Below are 13,749 nucleotides of genomic sequence, written 5' to 3' on the forward strand. Positions count from 1 at the left end.
TTGATCTAGTAGTTCACTTCTTTTTACATTTACAACGACAAAATTTTAATGATAGTTTATAAATTTCGTCATTCTTATTAGTAGGGGGATTATAGAGATTCTGATTTGAATATAATGTTCCGATGGAGTGTGTTATATTGCTAACTTACCCTTAAATTGTTAAATACTACAACTAAATGATACATATTAGAATTTTAAATCAAGGAGCAAGATCATTCAACTCCGGGTATCAATACATTGAACGAAAAATGTCAATTAGGGTTTTTCTGTCAATTAACAACAAATTAGTTGTAACTAACTTTTAAAAAATATCTCAAAACTTAAAATGCATATAACTATCTCGATTTAAATTATTTTTTCACACAACATATATCAAATTATAAATTATTTTTTCACACAACATATATCAAATTAAAGATAATTCTACAAGGATTCTAACGAGATCCTACATGCATATGTTTCGATATTAAAATTTGATAATATTTTCGTAAACTTTCACATATTTCGTCAACAGCTTTATGTCAATATAACTATCATAATATGTCAACTTAATACATGTAAATTGTCAATATGAAACTGTGTTGACATATTCAAAACATGGTGTTGATATGTTTGATTTACCGTGTTGGTATTTTGATCTAAAACCCTAAATTTAGAGTTGTTATTATCTTTTTGGTATTAAAAAATAAAAAAATGAATTTACACATGACAATTTATAGACCATTAAATCTTTAAAATCTTATGATATTAAATTAGTTGTAGTTAGCAATTAAGATGTGAGTTAATAATTGATCACACCTCTGTTCCGATGTATATAAATCGTGTAAATAGAAAATCACAATTTTAGTAGTTTGTGTGGCTACAAAAAGATTTAGAGTTGTTATAGCAAATCGGCTCGGATAGATGGCTAGCCAAACCCGATCTGGTTAGGCGACAAGCGTTGGGCTCAGCTTGAAAGATTTTGACGTAAAAAGCCCGACGGCCCGATCGGGTTTTATGCTACATAAAGTTTCTTTTTTTTTAGAGAATGACTAATAAGAGTTGAATAAATAAAATATGGTGCAATATCGAGTGACAAGAAAAAGTAATTGTCTATTGTCTACAGACATATCTTTGGTCAATTAAGCCTGTTTGAAACCTCAGGTCTCTTCCGCATCAATGTACGTGAAAATTTAATTATTTAATTAGGTAGTTTTTATAATATAGATACGAGGATAAAAAAAATATTTGTATATACGAGGATAAAAAACATATTTTGTGTTATGACTTATGAGACCAGACGGCAAGCAGGTCTGCAATTATAATTAATTGACTTTTTTTGCATGCTCAGTTCTAAGAGGAAAAAAGGGGGCATGCCTAGATGGAATTATTTTTAGTATTCATTGCACTTCTAAATTGTATAAAATATACTACATCTAGAAATACTTATATATATATATATATATATATATATATATATATTATGGTCAAGTAGCATGAGACTTGTCTATTTTTAGTCAAATAGCCAGAAGTTCAATTTCTAAATTGTATAAAATATCTTGCTTATATAATTCAATATTTTCGATTCCTGATTTGATGCTCATTCCTTCTTTACCAAAGCAGTCAGATATGTAGTTAATAATTTAGAAGTAGGAGGATCTAATAAAATAAAATAATAATATCGCTCTCCATAAAAAATAATCACAGCTTTTCATTTTGGTCTGTTCATAAGAAATAGTGTCATCTCACAAATGGAAAGTTTCTCTCAATTTATTATTCTGCTTTTCCTATTTTTATCGTCTACTAATGAGATTGTTTTTGATGGATAGTGGGAGTAATACTACTCAAGTGGAAAAATAAAATAATTAGGGGCCATTAATTGACCTGGACGTGGAATAGTTGACTACGAAGCTCACATCGAACTTGAAGCTCACCTCATCAGGTCCAAATTGGAGATTTTAGAGTACTAATTACAAAATTAACTTTTTCTCCAACTACCTCTTTCTTGGCAAATATACACTGTTGACTAGTATAATGTTGCCAAAAGTTAATACAAAATATGAATTTAATGTGTGTATTAGTGTAGTATAAATTAAAAATTGTCCGACGCCAAAGATTACAAGTTCGAATCCATCGTATATCACCTTTAAATTTTTATATATCAATAGAAAAAATAAAAATATACGATAAATTTAATACATATAAGTTCGTGGGCAACCCGAGCCCAGTCCTTACCACTTCTTTTGGCCCAATTGAATATTTTGCTGATACAGTTCAAGTCAAGCCTTACCATTATTCCACAATTTTGACATATCTACAAATATTATTGTTTATTAATATTATTTTCTCTATCTAACTCTTTAACGATACGTTTTGAGTCTTTTGACTTAACACAAATTTTAATAAATTATTTAATTTTATAAAGAAAATGAGTAACAAAATTTATAAAAATATATTTATTATTTTATATTAATTTTGTAATAAAACATGAATGTAATTAATGAGTGAGTGAAATACTCCCCCAATCCCATAAAAATATGTCCACTTTCCATTTTCGTCCATCCCATAGAAATACATGCATTCAATTTTTGGAAAGTTATACTCCCTCTGTCCCAAAGAATATGAACTTAGGTTTGACACGAGTTTTAATACAAAATTAGTAAAGTAAAAGAGAGGTAGAGAGAAAAGTAATTAAAGTATTGTTAGTAGAGAATGAGTCTCACCTCTTTAGAGAGAAAAGAGATTCTAAAATTAGAAAACACATATTCTTGTGGTACGAAGGGAGTATCAATTTAATAATATAGGTCTCACTATCCCTAACACTATTTTAACTATCATTCTCCCCATCTCCCTTACTTTATCATATTATTCTGTCATCTCTCTTATTTTACCAATTTAGTCTTAATTTTCTTGCCATACTAATTGCGCATATTTTTATGGAATGGAGAGAGTTTATGATATATTTTAAAAATGAAAAAAAAGATAAATAAATTTTAAATAGCAGAAACCCAAACTGTCATAACTAGTACTCCCTCCGTCCCACATAATTTGACCCAGCATTCCTTTTTGGACCGTCTCACATAATTTGTTCCATTTCACTTTTACCATTTTTAGCAGTGGACCTCATATTCCACTGACTCATTCCTACTCACATTTTATTATAAAACTAATAAGTTAAAAGTAGGACTCACATCCAACCAACTTTTTCAACTCACTTTCTATTAGATTTTTTAAAACCCGTGTCGGGTCAAAGTGTCCCAAATTATATGGGACGGAGGGAGTAATGAGTTAGAATTTAGCGGATGGAAAGAGTATAATATTTGTTTTTCTAGAAGGGAGTCCAATACTAATAAGAATTTCTATTTAGGTCATTAAAATAAAAGCTTGTATATAAATATCAAATCCATCCGAGGTAAAGATGCCTATCCTAGGTAAAAATTACTAAAAAAGCGATTTAAATTTGAAATTATATTTGAAATACTAAAACTGTTCTAGAAGTACTAATGGTGGCAGTTATTAATACAAATATAAACAAAATCATGTAATTCAAATTTTCTCTTACTAGCAGTCATTTTTTCATTTTCAAATTATATTTGCCGATCAAAGCAGTATGAAGAAAATTCGAGATTTGAATTCCAAAAAATCTGCCTGAACTGGAAATTAGCGCTTGGTAAATTATAAAGAAAAGTAGTGGTATCATTTATTTGACTGATAAACTTGCATACCACAAAATTATTCTCCCATAAATACCACTCCCTCCTCACAACTAAAAAATAACTAAAAACACAAGTTCAATACAATACAATAAATTCATTCTCTTAAAATTCATAATGTTTGAGTTATCAATCATCGTCGCCTCAATTCTTCTCCTTTTAATCCTCTCCATGTTAAAAAAACCGACCCAATCGGAACGCGATCTGAATCGCATTCCCGGGCCAAAGAGGCTCCCGGTGATCGGGAACCTCCATCTCCTCCTAAGCAAATCCATGCCTCATTTCATTTTCCGGCAACTAGCCGCCAAATACGGCCCTCTCCTCCGCCTCCAGCTCGGCGGCGTGCCCTTCCTCATCGTCTCGTCCGTGGAAGCAGCCAAACAGGTCCTTAAAACCCACGACGTGGCCTTCGCGAACCGGCCGACGATGCACGCGGCTACCACCATCACCTACAACTGCTCCAACATTGCCTTCGCCCCCTATGGAGACTACTGGCGTAGCCTGCGCAAGATCTGCACGCTTGAGCTACTCAGCTCAAAGCGCGTCAGGTATTACTGTTATATTATAAATATGTGTGAAGTATAAATATGCGTGGAGTCTGTCATCATTATTAAGAATAAACAAATAAAATAAATTTATCATTTTCTTCTAAAAAAACACCTTCCCGCTCTTTTTTAATAATTTCTCCAATAAGTATTAATTCCCGGTTGACACGTGTCAGGTACTTCCGCCCCATAAGGGAGGAGGAGAATGCGAATCTGGCGGCGTGGATCGCTTCAAAGGAGGGGTTGCCGGTGAATCTGTCGGAGATTGTGGGGCTGTCGGCTTTTGACATCACGAGCAGGGCATCGGTGGGGGAGGAGACGGAGGAGAAGGAGACGATGGCGGCTGCGATCCAGCAAGGGATCGCGCTGGGGTCTGGTCTTAGTGTCGCTGACCTTTATCCCTCGAATAAGCTGCTCCCTCTCATCACCGGGATGGATTTCAAGATTAGGAAGGTGTTCCGGCAGACAGATAGGGTTTTCGAGAGCATCATACGCCGGCATAGGGCGGCCGGTCAGAGCGATGAACGGTCTGAAGATCTGGTTGATGTCCTCCTCAAGTGCCAGCAAGATGATGCCGGAGTGCCCCTCACTAATGATAATATTAAGGCAGTGATATTGGTACGTATTTGACTCGTCCACCAAAATTAGTCTTTAAGTCTTTCTCTTGTCCTATTATCTCGTAGCAATACTTCAATCACTAATTCTCTTTATCACTCTTACTTTACTAGCTTTTACATTAAAATTTATGTGATCTGCAATTGAGACTATTTTTTATGGACAGGTGTAGTACTAAAAAACAATATACTGTTACATTTTTCTAATAATTGGGGTTTTTGTTATAAATGATTAGGACATGTTTTTGGCGGGAACGGAAACATCTTCAACTGCGGTGGAGTGGGTGATGTCGGAGATGATAAGAAACCCTAGGACGCTAAAAAAGGCGCAAGAGGAGGTGCGAGATGTTTTCGCAAACAAGGGCTACATAGACGAACAAAACTTCGAGGATCTAAAATACCTCAAATTAGTGGTCAAAGAAACCCTAAGGCTGCACCCACCGGTGCCACTGCTAGTGCCTAGAATAAACAGCGAGAAGTGCGAAATCAACGGCTACCAAATACCGGCTGGAACAAGAGTGATGGTGAATGCATGGGCACTAGGGAGGGATTGTAGCTACTGGGACGAGGCGGAAAAGTTTAACCCGGAGAGATTCGAGGGAAGCAACATTGATTTCAAAGGGAACAATCTTGAGTTCATACCCTTTGGCGCGGGGAGGAGAATGTGCCCTGGCATGTCGTTTGGGCTGGCCAACATAGAGTTCGCGCTTGCTACACTTCTCTATCATTTCGACTGGGAAATGCCGGCCGGTGAAGAGTTGGATATGGAGGAGTCGTTTGGTGCCACTGCTAAACGAAAGAACGATTTGCTTCTCATTCCCACCCTTAAAAGGCCTTTGCGCTCACTCAAATCATGTTAATATATTTTAAGTTTTTTAAATAATTACCTATTGATCTAGGTAAATTTTATGTTACTTTCAATTCAATAAATTTGTTCAACTTTTGTTTCAAAGAATTTTGTCTAATCAACATCATCTTTTTCTTTCTTTACAAGTTGCTACCTAGACCTGTCCAAGGTTTACTGAACCGACGGTTAAAATTGAAACCGTAACCAGCGGTTACGGTTTCGAATCGAAACTGTGAGAATTTATCCGAACCGAAACCGTCGATTTTTGAACCATCGTTTGGTTCAGGTTCAAAATTTTTCGAAACGAAACTGTGCCGGAACTGTGGGTTCCGGACGGTTTCAAACCGGAACCGTGAAAAACCACCGAAAAACCGTGAAATCAAGCCGGAACCGCAAAAAACCACAAAAAAACCGACGGTTCGGAACCATGAAAAAATGTAAAAAACCGTCGGAAAACCGCTGGTTCGGAACCGAAACCGAAACCGGCGATTTTGGAACCGGAACCGTAACCGCGAAACACCCTCGCGGTTCGGTTCCGGTTCAACAATTTCCAAAACCGGAACCGGCGGTTCCGAACCATAACCGGCGATTCCTGAACCGTGGGCACCTCTATTGCTACCACGTACGTACAAATCAAACGATGATAGTGACACAGTAATGCTGAGAAAAGTCTAATTCTTAAGGTTACTCTAAAGAATATTGCCAGGTGAAATTAACTTAATAAAATCTTAAGCTCAAACATTGAGAATAGTCTTTTTTTTTGTGGTATTTTTTGTTGTTGACGTATATCTTTTACTTCGATGTTTGATCCACACGTACGGTCTCACTTTGTCATGTTAGTCTATATGGAAGTCTCTAATATTCAATTACATGCACTTATTTTTTATTATATATAAATATCTTAACTGTTGATTTTACTTGCTGCCATTTTGGATTAGTATGTACTCCGATTAGATATTTTTATATTGGAGTCAATGAGTCAATGTTGCGTTTCATATGAGTTAGATAAGTACTATTAAAAGTGCAAAATTTTCATGAAATTAATACATGCAAGGAGACTAGTCTAGCAACTATGCCTCATGGAATCTAGATATGATTGAGACCAAGACATCTTAATAAGAAGAGTGCTTCACTTTGCCACTTGCGTACCAAAGTAGTGTTCGGTTTGTCAGTTGGAGTGGATACAATAAGAGATAAATTAAAATAAAGTTTGTCTAGAATTAAATAAATCATGCTGATGGAGTGAGATGAATAATCATGAGATGCAATGTAGTCTTAGCATTATAGAGAAAAGTCGAGATATATTATCATGATCGAGCTTTTGAAAAAAAAAAGACAATCGAAAAAGAGATGAGATTAAACATGACAACCGAACTCGTTGAACATTTTAGGGTGTTCGGTTTACAAGATTGTATCCTGGATTAAATATGTATTGTGTTTGGTTCATGAGATTCAATCTCACGACTCAATCCTAGATGGATAACCATAGGATTATTAGTCATAGCTAACCCCTTATGACTTAAATAATTTCACAACTCAATCCTAGATTTATCTTAGTATTAATTTATCTAGAAAACCGAACACCATTTTAGAATTTTTATATAACATAGTAGTATGAAAATTGGGTACTAAATATTCATTGATTTTTTTGGAGAAGCCATGCAAGTTTAAATGTAAATTTAGAGTTTGACTGACTATATGTGAACGCGATTTCAGAATTTCAGCATTGATGGTTACTATATACGGTGTATATCAAATAAGAATACAATTCCTTTGTCATTATGCAAAAATCTCTAACATCGTACGTAACGCTTCACAATAAATGTCAAAAGCAACGTGTCCATATACAGAAGATAATTGACCCATATAAGTGGACGAGCATAGACCTGCCCAAGGTTTACCGAACCGATGGTTAAAAATCAAAACCGTGAGAATTTACCCGAACCGAAATCGTCAATTTTTGAACCGTGGTTCGGTTCAGGTTCAAAATTTTTTGAACCTGAACCATGGTGGAACCGCTGGTTCCCAGCGGTTTCAAACCGAAACCGGGAAAAACCGTCGAAAAACCGTGAAACTAAGCCGGAACCGCAAAAAACCGGTGGTTCAGAACCATGAAAAATCGTAAAAACCGCCGATTCCGAACTGAAACCGAAACCGAAGGTTTTGTAACCGGAACCGTAACCGCGAAACACCCTCGCGGTTTGGTTCCGGTTCAACAATTTCTAAAACCGGAACCGGCAGTTCCGAACCGTAACTGCCGGTTCCTGAACCGTGGGCACCTCTAGACGAGCATACATCCACGATATTATGTACTGCCACCGTACACCAATTACTTGTCTCACTTTGACCCAATCCAGATTTTAAGAGATGTAGTAGAAAATAAGTTAAAAAATATTGATGGAATGTGAGTCCTACTTTTATATACTCTTTCAATCGCTAATTAATAATTTGTAATCATTTGAACCGGCACGAGTTTTAAGAAATGTAATAGACAGTGATTTAGTGGCATGTAGGTCCTATTTTTATATATTAATTTTATAATAAATGTAAGTGAGAATGAGTTAATGGAATGTGGGGTCCACTACCAAAAATGGTAAAAAAATGTGACAAAATTTTTGGGACGAACGAAAATTGAAATAAGTGGCGAATTTTCAGGGACGGAGGGAGTATTAGTTTTAAAATAGTAAAATGTTAGAGGGCATGAGTGCAACGTGAGATCCACTACCAAAAATGTACTCCCTCCGTCCCCGATTAAGAGTCATACGTTTCTATTTTGGTCCGTTCGCAATTAAGTGTCACACTTCATTTTTACAATAATAAGTAAGTAGGTCCCACATTTCACTAACTCACTTCACTCACATTTTATTATAAAACCAATACAAAAAAGTGGGTCCCACATTCCTACTAACTTTTTCAACCAACTTTTCTTTACATTTCTTAAAACTCGTGTCCGGTCAAAGTGTGACTCTTAATCGGGGACGAAGGGAGTATAAGACTGACCAAAATGAAAAATTGAGACACATAATGAGATAATGAGAGATGGAGGGAGTAGCATTTCAGTTTTGTGAGAACTATTAATTTAGTAGTCAAAGAAACCCTAAGGTTGCACCCGTTGGTGCCGCTCCTAGTGCCTAGCTAGAACAAATAGCGAGAGGTGCGCAATTAACGCCACTTGCTGTCATTTGGATTAGTATATAATCCGATCAGATATTCTTGATACCGGAGTGAGTTAATGTTGCAGCATTTCATATGGGTTGAAAATTTGAAATTTTAGTAATTTAGGTCAAATTAAAGAAGTAGTAAAAAGTGTTAAATTCAATGAGGGTGGGAATAAATCTCACTGATACTATGTGATTGAGCTCAAAACCTCTCAGATGAAGAAAGTACTCAATTTTGCCACTTAAATACTAGGACGGTGTTTAGTTTGATTGAATAAAAAATAGTGAGATACAATATGAGATAAATAAAAATGAGGATTGTATAGGATTTAATTAGATACATGAGTGGGGTGATGTATAATAATGAACTACAATATAATGTAATCTTTGCATTGACCAAGATATATTATCATAGTCAAACTTGAAAAAAATATAACAAAACAAAAGATAAAGTTAAATATTACCTTTATTCATAAATAAACATGATAATCAAACTACCTGCATAATGCTATTACTATTAAACATTTGAATCTTTGTAACGAATTAAACGCTTATCAAAATGTAAATTTAGAGTTATAGCGACTATATATCATTAGCCCACTTCATTTGGAGACTACGTACGTATGAACGCGATTTCAGAATTTCAGCATTGATTGGTCACTATCTTCATGTCACTAAAATAAAAATAAGACAATTCCATTTTACATAAATCTTAACAATAAATATCAAAAGCAAATTTCCAAATAAAGAAGATGATTGACTTACCTGAGGTGAAGAGCATGCATCCACGCTAGAGTGCTAACTTATTGTAGTTATGTCAATTAAAAATAATTTTGGTGATAGACGGCACGACTTTAATGCAAAATTAGTAATAAGAGAGATAGGGCAGGTAGTTCGGTCATCGGTTAGTCGGTTAACCGATGACCGAACCGTTTATCACATTTCTCGGTTAACCGATAACCGAAAAATTTGGTTATCGGTTCGGTTCGGTTCCAAAAGAAAGGTGTCTTTCGGTTATCGGTTCGGTTCGGTTCCAATCGGTTCTAACTGATTGGAACCGATTAGAACCGAATTACACATTTAATATTTATTTTTATTAAGTATATTCTAAATAGGTTGTTTTTATTTTTTAAATTTCTAATACAAAGCGCCTACATAATTTTTTCTACAAATTTAAATACCAAAAACTCAATACAGCGCAAATGGTGGTGGCTAGGATGGGAATTTTTCGTATGCAGATTGATACCTATGAACTGCATATATATATATTTTTAATAATTCGGTTCCGGTTCGGTTAACCGGATCCGAACCGACCCTATTCGGTTAGGAACCGAACCGAACCGAGGCCAATTCGGTTTCGGTTTCGGTGCTTCAATCTTGGTTACTTTTGTGCTCGGTTAACCGGGTTGTCGGTTCGGTTCTAACCGAACCGACCGAATTACCTGCCCTAAAGAGAGATAGTTAAATAATTTTTCGATATGATATCTTTACAAGTCAACTAAAAATAATTTTGATGATAGACGGCATGATTTTATTGCAAAAGAGGGATAGTGATATAGAGTAGTTGAACTATTTTGTTACAAAGATTAGATCCCACTAATTAGAAAGAGAAATTTACTATAAATAGGTAGACACTAAAATTAGTGGATGGTTTTAATATAGTACCTTAATTTATTTCAAATTTAACAAAATAATTGAATACATGAATGTTATCGTAAATTTATAATATCATACGAATGTGTTTATTTGTTGTAAATGACTGTAATTTCATAGATACAGAGGGTAAAAATTTCTAAACATAAAATACTTATAAATTTAATAATTGATAAAATAAATATATTATACTAATCTCGACAAAGATTTTGTGTCTAAATCCCAATCCTTTCAAAAAATTTAGATCCTTCCTTTTAAAAGTGAATATTTTGTGTCTAAGTCCCATTACCTTGAAGTAGTATGGAAGCATCACAGCCCTGTAAAGATAATGACCATTTGAATCTTGCTATCTCAAGTAGGAAAGAGTGAAGTAGGTGTAACTAGCCTCGATGAAGCAGTCGTGGAAGAGCAAGCGTAGGAGCTTCCCGGGAATTGTGGGATCCAAATCGGAAGCTGATCTGACTGTGTTCTTCACCATGATCTCAGCTGCGGGGCATGAACCTGCGTAGAAACCAACAGAGGGAGCCGAGCAAGAAGAGAATGGAAGGAGGCATAGAGTGATAGAAGACATAAGCATCAACAATTTGTACACACAATCCATTTCTTGCTGAGCTTTCTGCAACCTGCTTTTGGCTGTATTCCCTTAAAAGAAGACGAGGTCTATTGACAAACAGAAACAGGACCATTAGCATTCATACAAAAATAAGTTCAACAAGAAAACTGAAGTCATATGTTGAATAGTATCAGCAATTCAAAAATTATTTCCCAAATTACGCAATATTATTGAAGGCCTTATAAACAGAGTCATAGGTTGAATTGTAGTATTTGAATACATGTCTATATATAGAGTCATATACATAAATGGCAATTTTCTACTATATTCGACCAAATATCAAGTCTTAGCATTAACACATGGAGGATGTTTGGTTTACAAGATTGTATCTGAGATTAAATTTGTAGTGTGTTTGGTTCATGAGATTCAACCTCATAACTCAATCCTAGATAAATAATTAAAGGATAATTAGTCATAGCTAACCTTCTATAACTAAAATAATTTTACAACTCAATCCTAGATTGTATCTTGGTATTATTTTATCTTGGAAACCGAACACCGCCGAAATAAATAAGATTGGTGCAGCATGGTGATCCAATTTGATTAAACATAATCGCCAAATGTATTAATGCTCATTAACACAACAATTTGTAGAGGTAATCCTGTGATTATCGTTAGATTTGGCATATTCGCGCTGCATAACCTATAATGATGTACATTTCATTGTTATGTTCAATGAATATAATGAAGTAAATTCTGTAGATTTTTGAATTTGTAATGATATGTGTCATTTTGAATGATAGTTGTAATCCTAAAATATCTCAAAAAAAACATTAAATTACATGTAATACTTTAATTTAAATTATTTTTTGCAAATTATTTATCAAACTAAAACTCATTTTATGAGGATTCTAAAGAAATGGAGTATTAATTGCATATGTTTACACAAAATATTATTTGTATGTCCCTATTGCAGTATAAATGACACAAGTTAAATGTACATAATGGTGAAAAAATATAGTATTTGAGTGTGTTTTCAAATTTATAATGGTAAAAATAACTGTTGTCATACAACTTAATCTCAGATTTGAATCTGATTTGCCGATCAAATTCGATTCAACAATTCATAATTCGATAAATATGACCATTACTTATCGGAACTGTTTTTTTTTTTTTAATTCAATTTCAAATGAAGAAGACGACAGACTTGCATGAGTAAAAAAAGCATGCATCCACCTATTCAATTTAAAAATATTAGGTCCATATATTAATAATAATTACTTTAATCAACGGGTCGTAGCACAGTTAACAGAAATGCAATTAATGAATACAACATGCATTCATATTGAATTGTAGTATTATACTCAATATGAAATATAATAATGAATATATTTTTATTTTATGAAAATATTCTAACGGACTCATTTTATCTGTCGGCTTTTAGCCTTTGATAGTTGATATGTTTTGCTACAATGTCAATTGTAAGTATCAATATTATGTTTCCAGTCACTATAAATATCAATATCATGTTTTCTTAAATTATCTGCAATATATGTGAATAATTGGTAGAATGATCAAATTATATATGGTAGTTCGTGCTGATAAAAAATGAACATGTAATAATTTTCTGTATCAAATGAAGCAAGATTTTTATTTTTAAATGCTTACGAGCAGCAAAAAGATAAATAGCAACTAAATGAATATACACAGCTCACAATTCCGGCCCAATCCGTACATAAGAAAACTTCTTTTCTCTTAGCCTCATAAATCAGGCTATTGACATATATATCACATAATTTTTGAAAATTTTAACTTTCGTTCCATGAATTTTAAATTTGACAAATCATATAAACTTTGACTGGGGTATCAATTTCACATAGATCCCATCTTACTAAAAATGAAATGGAAGATCATCACTTATTTTTAAAAACAAATAACATATAATAATGAATTGCTAGTATTCACTCTTTCTTTCCCATTCGCCATTTCCACCTCTTTTGTCCAAAAAACAAGGAAACACAAAAAGCTAAAGCAAAAAAAGAAAAGTAAATGATCAAAGAATTAATAGATCAAACACTTTCTAGGCATCAAAGCTCTAGATAATGATAAGGATCTTGATTATTTAGATCCCATGAAAATATCCAAGATTATGCCCAAAGTATAGATCCAACAACAAAACACTAAAAAGAACAAAGATACTCTGGATCTAGTAAAAAAAAAAATTAGATCCAAAATAGAGATCCATGGAAGATAAGAAATGAGAGAATGTGTATTTGATGAGGAATTAGAGTTACAACCAAGGACCTTGACCAAAAAGATATAAACAACCTTAGGCAACTTTCATCAACTCTGACCACCCCTTGGCTCCACTACTCAATGGCTACGGCCCCATTGATGCATACCTTTACTTGAATCAATCTAAGAATGAGATAAGCAACCTTCAATGAAGGAATTTGGATACAATCCTCAAAGAGGAAACTCACTTCGGAAGTAATTTCAATTCAGCCAAAATCTAGAATAAAAAATGACATCAAAAGGTATTTATACTAATGGTCCGGAAACGAAGAAAAAGGCCCACAAAATCTAGTCCAACGGATTCCTACCCGGCCAGGTGGATTTTCAGACCCGGCCGGGTACCATTTTGAGACCCTCTCAATTTCGTCGCCAGACCCGGCCGGGTGAATTAC

The 13,749-nt window shown here is 34.2% G+C and overlaps 1 protein-coding gene across 1 annotated transcript; it reads left to right on the plus strand.

The window, feature by feature from the left end:
• Positions 1-3,774: 3,774 nt before the first annotated feature.
• On the plus strand, positions 3,775-5,794 carry LOC125216571 (desmethyl-deoxy-podophyllotoxin synthase-like). The gene is made up of 3 exons (XM_048118322.2): positions 3,775-4,240; positions 4,414-4,855; positions 5,088-5,794. Exons 1-3 carry the CDS (start codon positions 3,810-3,812, stop codon positions 5,709-5,711), a joined length of 1,497 nt encoding a protein of 498 aa, XP_047974279.1. The 5' UTR covers positions 3,775-3,809; the 3' UTR covers positions 5,712-5,794.
• The last annotated feature ends 7,955 nt before the right edge of the window (positions 5,795-13,749 follow it).

The sequence above is a fragment of the Salvia hispanica genome, chromosome 3 (assembly GCF_029641045.1).
Source record: "Salvia hispanica isolate PSC_SH4W2 chromosome 3, Shi_PSC_v1, whole genome shotgun sequence".
Classification (NCBI taxonomy): domain Eukaryota; kingdom Viridiplantae; phylum Streptophyta; class Magnoliopsida; order Lamiales; family Lamiaceae; genus Salvia; species Salvia hispanica.